Raw genomic sequence first — 20,355 nt, forward strand, 5'->3', positions numbered from 1 at the left:
AGTTGCTATAAATATATGGTCAAGCCATGATAAATTGCACTGAGGTGACAGCCACCCCTGTTCTTTATATAGCATTCCCTTGGTGTGCAGCCGTCCTCATTATGAACCATCTGCCATCGGGGCCAGGCTTGCAGATGTCCCTCATCAATGAAATTTGACATCGGTAAATTTTCAGGAAGGGCAGGCAAACACTATTTCTGCTTGATAGTATCTTTATCTTGAGTTCATTCAACTTTTTCCTCTTCATTTCCTACTTTTCATGATAGTAATCACAATTGCTAATTCCAGTTCAGAGTACGATCACCAGTTCTTGCTGCCGATTTTGAAATGTGGTCAAACTAGTTATCAAAGAGTACCGAGAAGCATGTTCTTCACAGGTTTGTCTTTCGAATCTTCTCTTTCAGATGGCACATTTTTGTCGGGTCAACGATATTATTACACTCTAAAAATTTAAAATGCTACAGCTTCATATTGCAGAGTGGTTGCCTTAGTTAACTTTCCTGGTCACTGCCGCTGACACCCAAAATTTAAAGGATAAGAAGTTTATTTTGACTCAGTGCAGAAACAGCAAGTGGAGCAAGGAAGTCTGCTCTTGCGTTGGTGGCCATGAAGCAGTGAGGGAAGGGAAGAGCAGGGGAGTGGAACATCCCCTTCTGGATTGAGCCCCTAGTTACTTGTATCTTACAACCAAGACCCACTTCCCATCAGCGCATTCAGCTATGAACTCATCAGATCATGAATGCACCACTGAGTGTAGCATCCCCATGACCCAACCATCTTCCCAAAGACCTATCTCTGAGCACATGAGTGTGTTGGGCTATATCCAAACCACAACCAAGGCTAAAACTTTATAGCTTTCTGCATTTACACATGTGATTTTCCAGCTATAGCTTTTCAGTATGGGTTCCTGAAGGACTTGGGAGCCACATTTTGTGCCATTTTCTGAGTGGCCATGGAGACTGAGTGGTGACAGGGTTAAAGCCCTTTATTAGTTCACATTTGTGTTTCTTACCATTTGGAAATGGCACCAGGAACATAAAATTGTTTGATCAGATTTATGTAAGAACTTTCTTACAAAAATCCGTTTTGGTGCACAACACACATGTGAATTCTTCTGTAATTGTCCTTTTGAGGTATGTACTTCTTGTAGGTTTATGGTCCTTTTTTTTTCATTTATTGGGTAACTGTTCAGATAAAAAAATAATTTGGAAAATCCTACCAATTACTTAAAGGAGACATGCAAACAGAATGTAATGTCTTGTTTTACTTTTGATTAGTAATTTTTCAAAAAGTGAACTTTAAGCCTGAATTTGGGATATGAGGTTATGTTACTGGTAATCAAACTCTAAATAAATAAATGTATATCAGGTCAGGGATTTAGCTCATCGGTGTAAGTGCCTGCCTGGCAAACACAAGGTCGTGAGTTTGATCTCTAGTACCAAAAATAAAAACAAAAACAAAACAAATAAATGTATATCTTTTAATAGATTTATATTTATAACCAGGAAAAATGTTTTAAGAGTTTTATATGTTTAAATAAGATATGAAATTTGTGTATGAATGTATATTTTTGGATATGTGTACATTTTATGACAGTTTTGCAAAACTTATGAAAATAATTCCTAAAGAATATATCTATTGATAAAAGATAAATAAAAGTTCACAAACACACACTAGTATGAACAAAGAAATAGCAAAAAGCTAAACTTTTGAGTTTTTAGAAATGTTGATTTTTTTCATCTTAAGAAGGATATTTCCTGCTTCCCAGCCAGTAGATTAAATCCCAGGAAAAAGTGGACCAGTTATCATCAGAGGCATGCATACCCCTCCTTGATATTCTAGCTTTATTATAAACTTTAGGGATGATCAAATTTACAGTCACAGAGCGTTTGTTCAGGAAGTAAAGTCAGTCAGTGTGCTTTCCCACCGTGACATCTCTTCTGTGTCCCAAGTGCGTCTTCATTGTTTTGTCCACATTCTTTACCCTTGTCCCTCTCTTGTCCCTGTGATTTTTGCTCCTCCACATTCCATGTTTAGTAAAGGAAGAGCCTGGCTGACCTCCTATCTATGCTCAGGTCTGCAGATGGGCATTACCCAACTTCTCTGGCTTCCACTGCTGGTCGCTGTGGGCTTCTCAGGGTGCTTCCTTTCCAGGGAGTGGATTCTTGTCACTCAGCATCCCCACCCCAGTGCTGGGAGGAAGCTTCTTGTAAACCACCCCTGAACTCCATGAACACTATCCCTGTGCTCATTGAAACGTTTATGTGGCTTCTCTTTCCTCTTCTTTTTGGGCCAAGTTTTTTGATCATTTTATAATTTCATTGAGATTAAATCTGATTTAAAATGGTTTGAGAAAATCTGGAGTATGATCCATTAAACACTAGACTTTTCATCCTGCATCAGCATCTTGTGTCTGCACTCTTATAAGGCAGTAAGGTACAGAGTCATGAGGGACTCCTGAGCTACACCATCTAGGTTTTTTTATTTATTTATTTTTAAAAATCCATCTTATTTCAAGGATAAAGAAAAAACTAAAACAAAATTTCAAAACACATCAATCAAGGGACAACAATGGTACATATATTGTGCATTGTCATCCCCAAATCATTCACCCAGAGCACAAGACACCTACATTCAATTGCCCAAACAATACTAGCACAAATCTTTCTCTTTAGTGGATTCAGAGAAATCAGTACTATAACTATCTTAGCACACACACACACATCACCATCTGTGTTTTAATACTAGTTCTTTCTGGGTGAGCATGGATAAATTACTTAACCTCTCCCTTGAAATACAGATGATAAAAATAATCTTATACTATATAGAGCTGGTTAAGTTTGGCAAATGTTAAATGAATAAATGTGAAGTTTCTACAACAGTACGTGGCATAAACTGTCACATAATGCTCCTGGTCCTGCTGGTCTTTCCCAGTGACCAGCCATGTGCTTTGGTACTTCTGCAGCTCTCAACAAGACTCAGCCATCTGCTCCATCTACGTAGTGCTGTGTGCCCTTTGGCCAGTGACCTGTTAATGTGCTTCCTGTTTTAAGGTCCTGAAACAAACATCCAAAATAGAATGTAGATTAACAGGTTATGACAAAAATACCGGATTTTTTAAATCAAAAGGATAAACTTTATATGGGAATAATTTTTATTGATTAAAATATGTTTGTTCAATTACTATAGGTTGACTGAGAAAGAAAAAAAATATATTTGTTGATTATTTCTTGGAAATCTAAACATAATTAGCTGTTACCTGACTATCCTGGTCCTGTCTAGTGTTAACAGCTTTTCATAAAAGCCACGTCTTGCTGAGTTTGTGTTGACATACAAGGTAATGGAGAATGTCACTGATGGTCAGTTCCTGGTAGAGCAGAGCACTGCAAGGACACATGACCCCTGTTACCCTCTGTGTGTCTCCAATAAGGCTTCACTCACACTGAGGGCTCCTTCAGAGGCCTGGTACCCTTGTGTTTGAATCACTCCTTAAAAAATTGAAAAGGGTAAGTGTGAATAAATGAATATTCTGGGTCTCAGACCTTTCCCACCTGGGCCGTATGCTAGATCTGAGAGGTGGTGACCAGGAAGCGGTAGGGTTTCTGACTCTGTTGTAAGTGGCAGCTACAAGTGTGCCCAAGGCCAGGTCTGGTGGTGGTGGACCTGGTGTGAGCGGGACCAAGCTTGTTGAGCAATATCTCATTGTTATTTCTGTGTATCACTAATAAAAAGCAAAAAGTGAGAAGCTTTGTAACTAGGAATGTCTTCTTTTCACTCTTCTGTACATTCATGAGGAACCATTTAGTTTGTCCTTTTTGAAATGTGCTCTTAATTTAGAATGTCTTTCCTGGCTTGATGTCTAATGGAATTCTAGGCCAGACGTGTTTGGAACTAAACTACTGTACTAGTTAGGTTCTAGTTACTTTGGGAATAACTATGGTTTAGATCTACAGTGTTTCCCTAAAACCTGTTCAGAAGTGGGGCTGTTGGAAGGTGATTTGAATCATGGGGTCACTGTAGCTGACTTGCTACCAAATGACATGTCTCTCCCTGAAATGTCCTTCTCTGGCTCACAGCTCCTTCCAGCAAGTGTTGATCTGGACTTGCAAATTAGTGTCAGTTGCTCTAAGAAAACCAAATGTGCTCTAGGAGTAAAGTGGATCATTTATTTTTATCACTTTTCAAAAATTAATATTTTAATCCTATCAAAATTACTGTAAATAGGAATTCATCTAAAAGTCATACCATATAGGTTTCAAATGTGAACAGTTTCTATACATGTCTTAATTTTTTTCATAAAGATATAAAACCTTACAAGTAGAGAGTAAGATACCCTTGCCATCTCAGGCCTCTGTCCCTTCACTTTGTCTCTGTGACAGTGGTTCTTTCCTGCAGTCTCCTCCTTTTTAATTCTGACTGCATTTCTGTGTATTCATAAATAATATAATATTGCTGCGTTACGTAAGCATACAATAACATAGTGTTTCCTTTTGCAACCTGTTTTTCCCTTGGTTGTTTGAGATTTATCTAAGTAGATGCACATACAATTATTTTGTTTCAGCCCCAGGATAGGATTCCATTGCATGAAATGGACCAGCATTTATTGATCATTAGTTTGTACATGTTATTCAATTATCCTATAACACTTTGGGGAAAGTATTTTGAACACACAGATTCAAACTCATGTTTATCCAATCCCACCATGCTTTCTATAAATATTTGGAAAATAGACATTGGAAAACGAGGCTGTTAGGCTGTCTCCAAGGCATCTCTGTGACCTCATTGCAAAGGAAATTGTTGGTTGTGTGCCCTGCTGGCCTGGAGCAGGTGAGGCTGGGGCAGTCCTGTCTTCCTCTGTGGGAGACCACAGTGCAGAAGGGCCCTGGGGTCTTCAGAGAACATCTTGCCAGCTATGTGGAACACTGGCCTAAAGGAAGTACAAAATCCTTTCTTTAAAAATAATCAGTGTCAATCGGTGATGTACTTGAGGTCTAGAAAGTACTTGAAATCAAGGAGAGGTTTCAGAAGGACGCAGCCACCAAGAAGCTTAAAATGTAGCAGAGAAGGCACACTTACTGTAAAACTGAACAATTACATATTGCTAAGCAATGGTGTAAATTGTACTTTTTGTCTTTTACAAAAATAAGACATTGTATATTTTCCCCCTTACCTTAATTTCTCATCTAGCAGTACCTTGCAGAAATCCTCTCAAAGTATCTACTACAGAGCTAATTTACTGTTGACAGTTGTAAAACTGTAAAGCAGTTATATGTTATGGACACATTATAATTTATATTCACATTCCTTTTTTAATGAGTTATGAGTTAATGATTTTTTTCTGTAACCTGCTAACGATGGTAATAGTTAACATTCTTGTGTGTGTGTGTCACTGTGTGCTCTAGTTCACCAATTTCTGTGGAAGAGATGGCTGGGAATGAGATGACCAGATAGAAGAGTGTGTGTATTTATACTTTTAATAGATACTGCCATGTTGCTTTTGTTTTTCTTTCCCTGTGTCTCCTCCCTTCTAATCTTCCCCTCCTCCCTCCTTTTCTCTCCTAGAGATTAAACCTAGACCCTTCACACTGAACTCTTATCTCTAGTTCTTTTTAATTTTTATGCTGAGACAGGATCTCACTATTTTGTTGACTTGCCCATGCTGGGTTCAAACTTGGAGTCTTCCTGCCTCTGCCTCCCAGAGTGCTGGGATTTATAGGTATGTGTTACCTGCCCAATTTGCTAAAAAGCTATGATTTGTATTCCCCCACAACCAATTCATGAGAGTATCTTCTACCTATGCTGTCACTTCTAATAGTAGTGATATTAAAAGTGACAGGCAGATATTAAAAGTTGTAGGAGATTACTACCAATTTCTATTAACACTGGAATATGAACATTTTTTCATATATTATGTTGGCTATTTGTTTTTGCTCTTTGGTATCTTGCTGTTTTACTTGGTTTGTGATTAGCCTTTGATTTCCTTTTCTTGGTTAGTTTGTAAGGGCTGCATATCTAGAAAATATACCAGCACTTTGCCCTCTGTTTTATAAATATTTGGACAAGATGCAGATTTTGTTTGTTGGCTTAATCTACTAGCCAGTCCTCGAAGGACAATAGCAGCAGACTGAGTGAGTTTCCCTGGCTGAAAGAGCTCTCTAATTGGGCTGATCACAAATCAGCTCGTGAAGACTCTGTGCGTGAGATGCGGTGCTGGTGGGATGGCACAGTCTGCCTGCGAGCACCGCTCCAGCTGGATTGTGTCCTTCAGCTCTTCAGGTGTTCAGCACTCACACCTACGTGTGAAATAATTGGACCTGAGCAAAGAGAATGTTAATCTGCGTGGCTAGACTCTCTTTCTCATGTAAATGAGGATCCTGTAACCATGCTTTTCTTTTCTTTTTAAGAAATCACGCCGTCCTCAAAGCCTCATCCACCTGTCGTGGGCAAAGTGACTCATCACAGCATTGAATTATACTGGGATCTGGAAAAGAAAGCAGAGCGGCAAGGGCCTCAGGAGCACTGGCTTAGGTTCTCGATTGAGGAAGAAGACCCCAAAATGCACACTTACGGTATCATTTATACGTAGGTGCAAAGTTGAATTGCTTACCGTTTTTGCTTTGACTTCCTGATCATGTAGAATGATTTTTATTGTCCCTTAAAAAACCACTGCTTGCTTTTTGGAAAAAAAAAGAAACTCACAGGCACTTGCCTATAGTTCTAACTACTTGGAAGAAATGGGACAGGATGATGCTTTCAGGAGTTTGAGATCAGACTGGGCATAATAGTCTTAAAAAAAAAGAAAAGAAAAAGTGAGCTAGCATCCTTTGTATTTTGTACTGTTTTAATATTTGTAATTTTTGGAACATAAGCATGAGCAGTAACTTTGAAATCAAAGCTCTGTACTTTGAGAACTTTCCTGAACTTTCCTTGGCTTCTAAAATGTTTTAATGGTGTATTACTACAGAGACAGAAACAAAAGCTATTCTGCTGAAGTTAAATGAGGTTCCCATCAGGCTGTTTCATTCATAGATGTGGGGTGGGACCCTGTGTAGTACAAGCCATCCAGCTCCTCTGATCTCATGTCATACTGCTGTCTCCTGGTCCACGCTCTCTAACAACTGCCCACTGTCCTCCAGCCTGGAGCAGGCCAGGGTGATCCCCACATCAGGGCCCCCATGTTTGCTTTTTTCTTGGATGCATTTCCTTCTGCTCTGTATGCTGGGTTCCCTTATACCATGCAAACTTCAGATCAAACCTCTGTCCTCAAAGAAGCATGTGACATTGCCATACCCCTCCCCACTCCCATCACAGGCCCTTTTGTCATGTGCTCACAGCACTGAGCTCTGTTGGAGCTATTGGACTTGTTTACTTGTCCATGTTCTGTGCTGGTATTTAACCCAACTAGAGACAGCTAAGATTGCTGCCACCTAGTGCTCTATCCCCAGCTCTGGGGAAGCATCACCAGGCAGGTGGCAGGCCCTCAATAGGTTTGTTGCATGACTATGTGATTTCAACAGGAGAAATCAAGAAGTCGTTTTTTCTTGATCTTCATATCAACTGACTTTTCTTTGACAGTCCTACCCCTTACAAAATGATTGTGATTTAGGAGTACCAAAAATGAGATACATGTGTGTTTTGTTCCTTAGAGTCTTTGAGGGAATTATAGCTTCATATCCAATTGTAAGAAATAAGACAGAGACATGACGTATACTTCATATCTATATCCCCGATGTCTTGGAAAACTAGCACAGCATCACAACCAGCAGGTTGGCACAGAGACAGGAAAAATGTAGGACATCCTGTCATTTGTCTGCCTTTCTTTCCAGGTAGCATTGTGATGAAGTACTGGTGTGGGGTGGAACGCTTATGGTTCACCCTGGCCAACTCCTCTGACCTCATGTCATGGCCCATTGTTAACTCTCTCTAGCTTTCTTCATCTGTACACACACACACACACACACACACATACTCACACACTCTTATGCTAATTGCTACCTGAATGGTAATATCCCCAATAGGTCAGAAAAATTTCTCTATACCTAAAGGAAAAAGAAAAATAAAAAATCATGTGAAATGTAGTTACCATATGAAAAGAATTCCTGGCGTGACTACTTGAAAATGTTATTTTAATTAGGTCATGTATTTGTCTGTGAAAGTAGTTCTCCTTTAAAAGCATGAATTATGATATTTTAAGTGTTTCTACGGAGAAAGAGAAAGATGTCTTTCCTTTCCCCCATTTCCCTCCTCCTGCATGCCATGCCTGGTCCTGCTGTATGCACGTGCATTCCCCTGGTGTTCCTGTACTTGCTCTTGGCGTTGGGCTTTTGCTAAGTGAAGCAAGCTGCCTCCCCTAGAGAAACGGCAGCCGTGTGCACCAGCCTCTGGCCAGTATGTGTATCTGGGTCATTCACATTCTCCCCAGAGTCCTGGCTTCTGTCTGCCCAGAGGAGGGTCTTGGATGATGGCCTGGTGGCATGAACCTGACAGCAGTGCCCAAGGTGAGGGTCGAGGTGAACAGCCCTGTTCCCTTCGAGGATCGTGCAGCACACAGCTTAACGCTAGGTGGCAGAGTAAGACTGTATTACTCTTGTATTACTTCTTGCTTAGTTGTACTGCTTTATCCAGATAGCGTTAACTAGCAGGTGTCTTCCTTTAAAAAGTGATTACCATCTGACATTGGGCTGATGGGTTTAGGGACTTCTGTCTGACATGTAAGTGTCTGTTGCTGTCCATCAGTTTTGAGTCCAGGGTATTATCACTGACACTGGCTTCCCCAGAGCCAGTCCATACCTAGTGCTGTGAGTTCCCCTTTGTAAAAGTCCTCCCAACTTCCACTCCCATTAGGCTGGGATGTTTTACTCTACCAGGATGAAAGCTCCATTTTGTCAGTGCTCAGTGAGTGTCCCCAGGCCCTATGACTCTGTGTAGGACATTTATTTGTTGAATGAGTTGGCTTTACTCCTCTTCTCTTGTCTTTTATTCTATCTTGTAGGTTTTCTTTTTTAATCTCCTTTTTGTCAGATGGTCTCCAGTGGATCTCCTTTGCTTGGAGAAAGACTGTCAGTCTCCTTAGGGCAAGATTCATTGACTTGAAGCTTGCCCATAACCTGCTTCTTTGTTATCTCTTATTTCTGAGTACACTCTAGCAGATCACTTCTCTGTGTTTCAGCTAAGCCTTGACTTTTCCCTGCATGTATGTTTAGCTGTTTTCCCTATTTGCACAAGTTGTTGTTATTACCTTACAAATTTTTGCTGCTCACATCAGGTTGTACATTGACTGATAAGCTCTCCTTACTGTCCTGTTGCCTGTCCCTTAAATCCTCATGCCGTTGGTACCTATATCATGCATTTTACCCATCCCATTAGTGTAATATGACTGATGTTCTGATAGACTAAATGATCAGGATGCGGGCAGTGGGGCACCATGACAGACAGAAATTCCTCATGGTGAGGAAGGAAAATGATAAGATACAAAATAAAAAATATATACATATATACACACATGTATGTATACATACACACATGTACACATATATCTCAAGTGGTGACAGGTACCAAGGAGAAAAGGCATAGGAAAAGTTAGAGTTCTGGGCTAGAGGTAAGGAAATCTTTCCCAAGAAGGAAACTTTTGAGTGACGTTCCTAAGCAAGTGGCGGAGATGTGGGGAAGAGCCTCCAGGAAGAGCAAACAGCAAGTGGGACTCCTTTAGGTAGACATGACCTTCGGCTTCAGGAACATGAGCAGGGTGAAGCAGCCAGGGAAAGAGATAACTGTTTAGGTCTGCAGGTGACCAATAGGGTTCTGGTTTTTACTCTGGTGTAGAGGGGGAAAGCCGAAGGAGCTAGTTATGCTAAGGAGAGTCATGATCTGGTTTATGTTTTATGAAATTTCCTCTGGCTGCGAGTTGAGCTCAGGCTGTAGGGAGGTAAGACAGCAAGCAGCAGGGAGGACTAATTAGGAAGCTTGAGCAATAATTGAGGTGGGAGATAACAGAACAGTATGAAAACTGGTTGAATTTAAGGGACGATTTAGAGATGTTGAAAGGTTTGTTAGTATAGCTGGATTTCCAAATGCATCATTTGATCCTAGGAGTTTAGGGTCAGCCTGAGCAGCTAATAAGACCCTGTCTCAAAAAACAATAATAAAAAAATAAAACCTTTGCCTCTGGACCAGATATTGGGCCTGAGAAAAATCAGATAGTCAAGGGAGAGTATGTGTATGTACACACACACACACACACACACACACACACACACACACACACCCCTTCAAGGAACAAACCCCATCCAAACTTAGCATGGGCCCATACTCACTTATAAGAATTTAGATTGTGTCAGGCCAATGTATTTTAGTTTTTAAAAATTATTTCTAGCTCATATAATTTTTCTGGTTTTATGACTTCTATCATAAGTACAGTTACATCTACTTTGCACACATAACATATTTCCTTCTTAGTGCTGTTGTGTCCTTCCTTCATTGCTTCCCCATTTCCTTTTTGTTGGTACATAGCATTCTCTATTGCTGCCTACCCAGCCACCCTCAAGCTTAATGGCTTAAAGCAAAAGCAAGCCCATGTTTTCTCACCATCTGTGATTTGGGCAGGATGGGGAAGGCTCATCTCTGGTCCACATTGTCATGGCTGGTGCAGCTCTGTAGGCTCTGGAGTTACCAAATGGTTTCATTCACATGTGTGTTACCTCTATAGCAGGGGCTGGGAAGGCAGGAGCAAATGGGACTTTTTTCTCTTTCACTGTCTGACATCTTCCAGTGACCCTGTATTATCAGGTGGTCTCTCTCTAGCAGGGAAGTGGATCTTCTCAACTTCTGGCTAGCTGCAAGAGCCTGAAAGCATGAGCTTCAGGCCTCATAAGGCCCAGGCCCAGTGCTGCATGGTTTCATTTCTGTCTCCTTCCATCCTGTTCTGGGGGAGAGCAACTATATACTCTGGCTCTGTGGGAAGAGGAATGTGCTCCTGCAGGGATGGGAAGGACTGTCGGAGGCTAACATGACTGACATGTTCCAGCACCTCATAGGTGAAGGGAGAGATATGCTTCCAGCAAAGGTGCTATCCAGTCAGTGGTGAATCTACCAGCAAAGAGCAGCCACATGAGCAGAGGTGCCTAGGATGTCAACTCTTTTCTCATGGCTCTGTCAGAGCTGTGCCCAAGAAGTCATTTAGATTTTGATGCCCAACTGTCTTGTGATGCAAAACAGGGATCATCCAGTATTTAGGACTTTATTTCACTGGGCACTTTCACATGTCAGATAATCAGTAAAAGAGACATAAGAAAGAGTCTTGGTAAATACCTTTCAATTTTTGAAAATGGTTCAAGTCTTTGGGTTTCAGTGAGGTATCTCTCCAGAACTGGGTGAACTCTTCTGCGTCCTGTGCTCTTACCCTGGTGAGGCCCTCCTTCCTGGCTGTTGTTAAATGCCCTTCCAATCCAATGTTTCTTTTGCAGACTGAACACAGCATTATTTTCTTCTTTTATATATATATATATATATATATATTTTTTTTTTAAATTTTATTTAAAAGGAAAAAGAGAAAAAACAAAACAAAACAAAGTGGTGTAAGGGTACAAGTAATACATAACTACAAAAAAAAAAAAAAAACAGTAAGAAATCACCAGTTAATAGATTACACATTATCATCTTAGAGATAGTTGCTCAAGTCACAGTATCAAAGCATACAAAGTGGACATTCAAACAGTGAGACTGCAAACAGTTGTGTTCAATGATCAAACCAAAAACATTAATATGGTCATCTATTTAACACCCCGAAACACACTTCAGTTGTATCCCTTAGAGCACTTTTTTCCCCTCTCTTTTTTACAACAAAATTTACACATTTTGGGTTTTATTACTCCTTAGTTCTTTTTTTTTTGTCTTTTTCTTTTTTATTGGTACCGGGGATCAAACTCACGACTGCCTGCTTGCAAGACAGGCGCTTATGCCACTGAGCTAAATCCCCAGTCCCTACTCCTTAGTTCTTATTACTTTTTTTTGGAAGAGAATAAAGTCAAATATGGCAAAACACAGCTGTCAGTCAAAACCAAGAATAGACATAGCACATGATGTAAAAACAGAATACAAGGTTATCAACAATGGTTACCATAATGCCTCTTGCTTCCTTAAAAAGAATTGTCTATCTCATTAGGTATTATAAAGTTAAACAAAACAGTTGAGAACAAGACCAATAAAACCTAAACCTTGTAAATATTACAGAACTTCCAAAGGAGATAATAGTCAAACCAGAATGGGCATCATAGTGAATCTTATTGCTTTCAAAGTAGTTGCCTACACCCTCAAACTTGATACTATCATACAGAATGGAAAAGAGTCTAATCAGTCAAAACAAGAAGAGGGAGTATTACAGGACTTCAAATCAAGTTAATAGGAAATCAAAAAAGTTACAATAATATATCCTGCTAATTTTTTAATTTTTCCCCTTAATTAAAAAAATCATAAAAAATAACTAACTAGTTTTTTAATGAATAAGGGAGAGATTGAGATAAAAGAGGACCTAACAACATAACAATACAGGTCAAAGCATGACTGTTTCAGCAATCTAGTGCCTCATCACCAAATAACCCGACTTAATAGTAGTTACCATAGTGTCTGTCTTTTTCCTTGAAATATTTGAATATAACTTCATATACTATAGCTTCAAATATTTCCATATTAAGTAGCCCAGAATAAAGCCATTTAAATTAATAAGTGAAAACTTTATAAGGTTTCATGGCCACATAATGGGGAATCATGATTACCACATACTTTTATATATTTGAATCATTACTTACATTAGGGAAACTATTCAATATTCACACATGTGAAATTGATTTATTTCACTTATGAGTATAGTCTCAAGCTGCGCCCATTTATTGATAAATATCTCAATGTGATCCTTCTTTATAGCTGAGTAATACTCAATTGTATGGAAATACCACAACTTCTTTATCCATTCGTCACTTGATGGACACTTGGGTTGTTTCCAAGATCTGGCGATTACAAATTGTGCTGCTATAAACATAGGTGCACATATATGACTGTGGTATGATGCTTTCAGTTCTTCTGGGAATATGCCTAAAAGTGGAATAGCTGGAACAAATGGGACTTCCAATCCCAGCTTTTTGAGAAATCTCCAGACTGACCTCCACAAAGGTTGTACCAGTCTACACGCCCACCAACAGTGTAGGAGAGATCCTTTTTCCCCACAGCCTCTCCAGCATTTGTTGTTGTTGGTTTTCTTGATCCTGGCCATTCTTTCAGGAGTGAGATGCAATCTCAGTGTGGTTTTAATTTGCATTTCTCTAATGACCAATGATGATGAACATTTTTTCATGTATATATTTGCCATTTGTATTTCTTCATCTGAGAAGTGTGTATTCATCTCAGATGCCCATTTTTGGATTGGATCTTTGAATTTTGGGGGTCTTAGTTTTTAAAATTCTTTATATGTTTTAGACAAAAGTCCGTTGTCTGAGGGGGACTTCACTAAGATCTTTTCCCAGTTTGTGGGTTTTCTTTTCACTATGCTGGAGATTTCTTTTGACATACAGAAACTTTTTAATAAGATGTGGTCCCAGTTATTGATTCTGGGAAGTATTTCCCGTGCGGTTTGAGTCCTGTTCATGAATTCTCTACCTACCCCTATGTCTTCAAGGTTTCTACCCAATTTGTCTTCCAATAGATTTAGTGTTTCTGTTTTAATATTCAGATCTTTGATCCATTCAGATTTTAATTTAGTACATGGTGATAGGCATGGGTCTAGCTTTAGTTTTCGGCAAATGGAGAGCCAGTTTTTCCAACACCATTTATGAAAGAGACTGTCGTTCTTCCAATGAACATGCTTGGCTCCTATATCAAAGATAAGGTGGCTGAGTGTGTTTGTTTTTGTGGTTGTATCTTCTAATCTATTCCATTGATCTTTGGCACTGTTTTATTCCAGTACCATGTTGATTTTACTACTGTTGCTTCGTAGTATAACTTCAAGTCAGGGATTGTGATGCTCCTGCCTTGCCTTTGCTGCTTAGAATTGCCTTTGCTATTTTAGGTCTCTTCCGGTTCCAGATGAATTTTAGAAGTTTAGGATTTCTCTAGATTTATAAGGTATGTTGATGGTATATTTATTGGGATTGCATTGAATCTGTATAAGAGTTTTGGGAGAATGGCCATTTTCACAATGTTGGTTCTTCCTATCCATGAGCAAGGGATGTCTTTCCATTTTCTGAGATCATCTTCAATTTCTTTTTTCAGTGTATTATAATTTTCCCTGTATAGACCTTTCACTTCTTTCATAAGAGTAATTCCTAAATATTTCGTTTTTTTGCTTGCTAGTGTGAAGAGTGTGGTTTCTCTTATTTCCCTCTCTGTGATTTTGTTGTTAGCGTATAGGAATGCTATTGATTTCTGAGTATTGATTTTGTATCCAGCTACATTACTGAATTTATTTATTATATCTAAGAGTCTTTCAATGGAGTTTAGGGGTCTTCTATGTAGAGTATCATGTATGTCATCTGCAAACAATGATAATTTAACTTCTTCTTTTCCTATCTTTACTCCTTTTATTTCTCTCTCTTGTCTAATTGCTCTGGCTAGTACTTCCAGTACTATATTAAATAGGTGATAAAGGACATCCTTGTCTTGTGCCTGATTTTAAAGTAAAGGCTTTCAATTTTTGGCCATTTAGTATGATGCTCGCTGTTGGTTTGTCACAAATGGCCTTTATTATATTGAGGTAAAGACAATCTATTTCAATTTTCTGTAAAATTCTTATCATGAATGAATGTTGGACCTTATCGAAGGCTTTTTCTGCATCTATAGAAATGATCATATGATTCTTACTTTTGGCTTTATTGATATGGTGGATTACATTTATTGATTTATGTATGCCCATCCCTGCATTCCTGGGATGAATCCCACTTGGTCATGGTGTATAATCTTCTTGATGATTTGCTGCATCCTATTTGCCAATATTTTATTGAGGATTTTTGTATCTGTGTTCCTTAGGGAGACTGGTCTATAGTTCTCTTTTTTAGTTGGGTCTTTCTCAGGTTTTGGCACTAGAGTAATATTTGCTTCCAGGAATGACTTAGGAAGGATTGCTTCCCTTTCAATTTCATTGAATAGTTTGAGGAGTGTCGGCATTAGGTCTTCTTTGTATTTCTTGTAGAATTCTGCAGTGAATCCATCTGGGCCTGGGCTCTTCTTTGTAGGTAAGGAGTTAATTACATGTTCAATTTCATTAATAGAGATTGGGTTATTCAGCAGTTTCACATCCTCTTGATCTAGCTTTGGTACTTTATATGTTTCTAGGAATCTGTGTATTTCTTCTGTGTTACCAAACCTTTGAGAGTAGAGGTTTTCGAAATAGGTGTTGATCTTCAGTGTTTCTGTAGAGTCTATAGTGATTTCACCTTTTTCATTTCTTATTGCATGAATTTGAGCTTTTTCTTCCCTTTTTAAAATAAGGTTGGCTAGGGGCTTATTGATTTTATTTAATCTTTCAAAGTACCAACTCTTTGATTCGTTGATTCTTTGGATTGTTTTCTTGGTTTCTATTGCATTGATGTCTGCTCTGATTTTTATAATTTCCTCTCTTCTTTTGGCTTTGAGCTTGACTTACTCTTTTTTTCTAGCTGTTTGAGGTGTAGCATCAGGTTATTTATTTGTATTCGTTCTGTTTTCCTGATGTGGGAACTCAGTGCAATAAATTTTCCTCTGAGGATGGCTTTCATTGCATCCCACAGATTCCGTTAAGTTGTATCTGCATTTTCATTTTCTTGTAGGTATGTTTAATTTCTTCTTTAATTTCTTCTGTGACCCACTGATTACTCAAGAGTGTGTTATTCAGTTTCCATGTGTTTGTGGGATTTTTGCAGTATCTTTTATCATTAATTTCTAATTTCAAAGCTCTATTATCTGATAACATGCAAGGGATGAATTCAACTCTTTTGCATTTGTTTAAATATGTTCTGTGAGCTAATATATGGTCTATTTTAGAGAATGACCCATGTACTGCTGAGAAGAATGTATATTCTGATGTTGTTGCCGGGAACATTCTGTATATGTCTATCAAGACCATTTGTTCATAGGTGTGATTCAATTCTGTTATTTCTTTGCTCATTTTCTGTCTGGTTGATCTGTCCCTTGGTGTCAATGGTGTGTTAAGGTCTCCTATTACAATTGTGTTACTGATAATTTGAGTTTTCATTTCTGTTAATAATTGTTTTATATAACTTGGTGCTCTGGAGTTTGGTGCATATATATTTAAGATAGTTATCTCTTCCTCTTGGAGTTTTCCCCTAACGAGTATGTAGTGACCTTCTTTGTCCTTTATGGTCATTGTTGGTTTAAAGTTCACATTGTGTGCAAACAGAATGGCTACTCCTGCTTATTTTTGGATTCCTGTTGTGTGAAGTATTGCTTTCCATCCTTTGACTTTCAGTCTGTGAGTATTTTTCTGGGTTAGATGGGTTTCCTGTAAACAGCATATGGTTCGATTTTATTTCTTGATCCATTCTGCTAGTCTGTTTCTTTTGATTGGTGCATTGAGACCATTTACATTAACGATTATAACTATTATATGCTGGTTTATTGTTGACATGTTATCCCTCTCTGTTGCATCTTTATCTTTCTGTTCTGTTTAATTATCTGCTTTGCTTAGTGGTTTTTTCCTTTGTGTATCTAAACTGTCTCTCAATATTTTTTGCAGGGTTGGCTTGGTGTTCATGAAGTTCTTCAGCTGTTCTTTGTCATGGAAGTATCATATTTCACCATCGATTTTGAATGATAGTTTTTCAGGGTAAATCAGTCTAGGTTGGAAATCATTTTGCTTTAGGATCTGGAATACTTCACTCCATGCTCTTCTTGACTTTATTGTTTATGTTGAGAAGTCTGCTGTGATTCTGATAGGTTTTCCTTTATAAGTGATCTGTCTTTTCTCTCTGATAGCTTTTAATAATCTATTCTTGTGTTGGATTTCTGGGATGGTGATTATTATATGTCTGGGTGTAGTTTTATTTTGGTTATGACTATTTGGAGTTCTATAGGCTTCACTGAACCTGATGTCGGTTTCTGATCTCATGCTTGGGAAATTTTCAGCTATTACTTCTCTAAATATCCTCTTGACATCCTTTATGCTGTCCCCTTCTTTTTCATTAATCCCTATCAATCCTATGTTATTTTTCTTTGCATCATCTTGAAGTTGTTGAATTGTTATTTTCTGATTCCTTGTTATTTTTAAAAGATCTTTCCTTTCCTGTTTACTAGCTGCAATCCTGTCTTCAAGGTCTGAAATTCTATCTTCACTTTCATTGAGGTGGTTTTTACAGCTTTCAGTGGAGTTTTTTGTTTTCTGTATATCTCTGTGCATCTGCTTTATGTATTCTGTTTGTTTCTTATATTGCTCATCTAGGGATTCTATCTTTTTGTTTAGTTCCTCCAATTTTTTAACTGTGTTTTCTTTAGATATATTCAGGATCTCTTTAATTTCTTTTATCATTTCTTCTTTTACCTGGGAGATTATTTTGAGTTTGAATTCCTTTAAAGCTTCCTGGAGTTGCTTGTTAATTTCAGTAGCTATTATGTCCGATATTTGAGGTGTATGGCATATATTTTCTTCTATATACATCGTTCCTAGGGTTTCTTTAGATGGGCTAGAGATTTGAGGTTGTAATTTGGTCTTTCATTTTGTCATTTTCCTATATTTCTTTGTTTCAAGTGTTATTCGAAAGCTTCCTCAGGGTCTGTTGGAAATCCACTTCTATGTTCACAGCTCCTGTGACTCTGGCACCCAGTTCCCCTAGGCTGCTGGGCCTCTAGAACCAGTGGCCCTCTTCTGCCTGTTTAGAACTCCGTAGTTCCAGATAAGCTGGGCTCCAGGGACACTGTGTGCCTGCCTGCTTGCTGGAAACTCCACAGTTCTCCAAGCGCAGCTGGAATGGGGAGAGCCATTACTTGCTTCTTACAGCCCAAGAATTACTTGTCTGATGGGTGAGTTTGGCAGAAGGGAGTTAAAAGACCTTCTGCCTTCTTCCTTAGAGGTGCTCTTCCCTCTAGAGTGGGCAGTGGTGTAATCTCCAGCCCTATTCTTTCAGTGGGCTCTTGGGGTGAGTGAGAAAGCTGTCTGAGTAATATGTGAGGTGCTAGCATGACTGTCACAGCAGACCTGAAGCCTCAGGTCCAGGCAAGCTGTCTTTCCTCAGTTGTGATACTCCAGCTCAATCATTTCAGCCTAACTCATCTGTCCCTTCCTCACCCTTCTTGACTTCCCCACTGCTGGCTCCTCTCAGCAGGAAACAAGTTTATCAAGTTGCATGGAAATGTCCTTGAAAAAGTTGGTTGTAAATCTGAAAGCATAGTTTTAGTCTCTGAGGAAGGGAAAAAAAAATGAAATAGAAAAACAGTGGTAAGACCGGAGTATAGGGGGCCGTGGGGCGTTTTGAAGAACGGAGAACAAGAACTAGATTGGAACAGGAAAGAAGAAAGATGTAGAAATAGATTCTCTTCCTCTTTTCCCTCCCCAGTCAAAAGTCAAGCCTTTGCAATGTGAAGAAGGAAAAACTGAGACACAGATTTAGAAAAGGGGTGCCTGAAATTTAGTTAGATACCACAGAGTTTGTTGATATCAAAGCAAAACTGAGTTTTGGGGCAATATTAGATAATATGTATCACTCTTTATCACACTCAGAGGCCTACAGTGTGTGTCAGGATAAAGCCAGGATCCTGGAACCTGCCTCCTGAAGAAAGGGGTACAGTCCCACCATATCTGCTGGATCCCCCCATCCTCTGGGCAGACAAGGCCAGCAGCTTAACTGCATCTTGTGCTCATTTTGCATGCTCCCAATTATTAGGCTCAGTATTTTTTCCTTCTGCAGGCGTGTAGCTTTCCAATCTCTAATCAGAGTTCTGTTCTAACACTGTTCAGCACTTTTGCCCTAGATGGACTTACCTATGCTGCACGATATTAGAGCTCTTTTTTTATGTGCTCCCTACTGTCTAGCCATAAGCCACTAACAAACTACATGCAGTCATGCATACGTCTTCTTCAGACCCTTTCCCTGCAGTAGTCTTTTGCCTTTGATAGTTCACAGCTGTCTGTTAGATAGCCTCACTCACTTGAAGACCACACTTGAAACTCAAAAATAATTTGACTTTCTGTTAAAGGCAAAACTTTCAAAGGTCATTTGAAATTTGTCATTTGAGGATAAATGGTGTGGACTAATGTGATTATTTGTCCAGAGAACACAGTTCCATGCCAGCTATGCGCCAGACACTGGCTCAGTCATGTGGGACAGAGAGGGCACATGCCAGGAAGGATAGAGGTACCACATGTGATGTATTTTGTTATCAAGGAGTTCAAAAAATGAAGGTCAGGTCTGTACTAGAAATAGATTGTGCTCAAAAGTCTTGTCCACCTGCTCTTGTTACAAGCTGTTAGAAGGTTGATTAGGTCATCTGGTGTTATCAGCATGCATGTCTCCTTTTATCCAGGGGATATGCAACAAAGCACATTATCGAAGGTCTGGAACCAAGGACACTGTATAGATTTCGACTGAAGGTCACCAACCCCTCTGGAGAATATGAGTACAGTCCAGTCATCTCAGTGTCTACAACCCGTGAGTACACAAATACTGTATGTACATTTATCTAGAGATACATGAGGATGACCAATAACTTAGAAGTTAAAATATTCTGCTGTTTCCACCCTTTACTAGATGCAGAAAGAATTTAATTTTTAAGCACCGTGATGATGTTTACTGGCTGGACCTGGTCATAACATATAACATAAGAAAAATTCAGTTATGCTTTCACAAACTGAGAGAGCCTATGTTTATGCCAGAAATGTCCTGTTCATGGATCTTTGGCACAAGGGTGGGGCCACCTTTCTCAGGTGGAGAACAAAGAAGGTGGGGCTAAGCAAACTACCGGTTTGAGTGTCCTTGGTTAGGTGGTCTGCTCGGAGACGATTCACTCTGGGACCTCAATCTGCCTCCTAACGGGTCACAGACACTGATTTCTGGGTATCGTGAGTGAGGAATCATGAGTGTACTGCTCCCAGCCACAGAGGACTCTGGAGGGAGGGTATGCAGAGGGGGTGGCCAGAGAAACCAGCTACAGTGCCTCAGACTACTTCTTCCTGGCCTCAGTTTTACAGTATTTACTGAAAATATTTTTATTTTCAGTATTGGGGATTGAACCCAGGTCCTTGCACATGCTAGGCATGGAGTTCTGCCACTGAGCTATGTTCTAGGCCTTTTATTTTATTTTTATTTTTACTATGAGATAGGAACTTGCTAAGTTGTATGGGTTGGCCTCAAACTTGGTGATCCTCCTCCTGCCTCTCTGCAT

The 20,355-nt window shown here is 39.3% G+C and overlaps 1 protein-coding gene across 3 annotated transcripts in view; it reads left to right on the forward strand.

Annotated features, from left to right (window-relative positions):
* Nucleotides 1-20,355, forward strand: part of Fank1 (fibronectin type III and ankyrin repeat domains 1) — a 159,462-nt gene that overhangs the window by 116,456 nt on the left and 22,651 nt on the right. For 2 of the 3 annotated variants that reach the window (XM_063244918.1, XM_063244920.1), the window contains exons 2-3: nucleotides 6,405-6,582; nucleotides 19,498-19,622. In XM_063244918.1, coding sequence (XP_063100988.1) covers nucleotides 6,405-6,582; nucleotides 19,498-19,622 — 303 coding nt within the window. Of the gene's footprint in view, nucleotides 1-6,404; nucleotides 6,583-17,894; nucleotides 17,998-19,497; nucleotides 19,623-20,355 lie in introns of those variants that run through there. The other variant, XM_063244919.1, reaches the window with a different exon arrangement.

The sequence above is a fragment of the Cavia porcellus genome, unplaced genomic scaffold (assembly GCF_034190915.1).
Source record: "Cavia porcellus strain 051 isolate PalLab524CR breed Dunkin Hartley unplaced genomic scaffold, mCavPor4.1 scaffold_2, whole genome shotgun sequence".
Taxonomy (NCBI): Eukaryota; Metazoa; Chordata; class Mammalia; order Rodentia; family Caviidae; genus Cavia; species Cavia porcellus.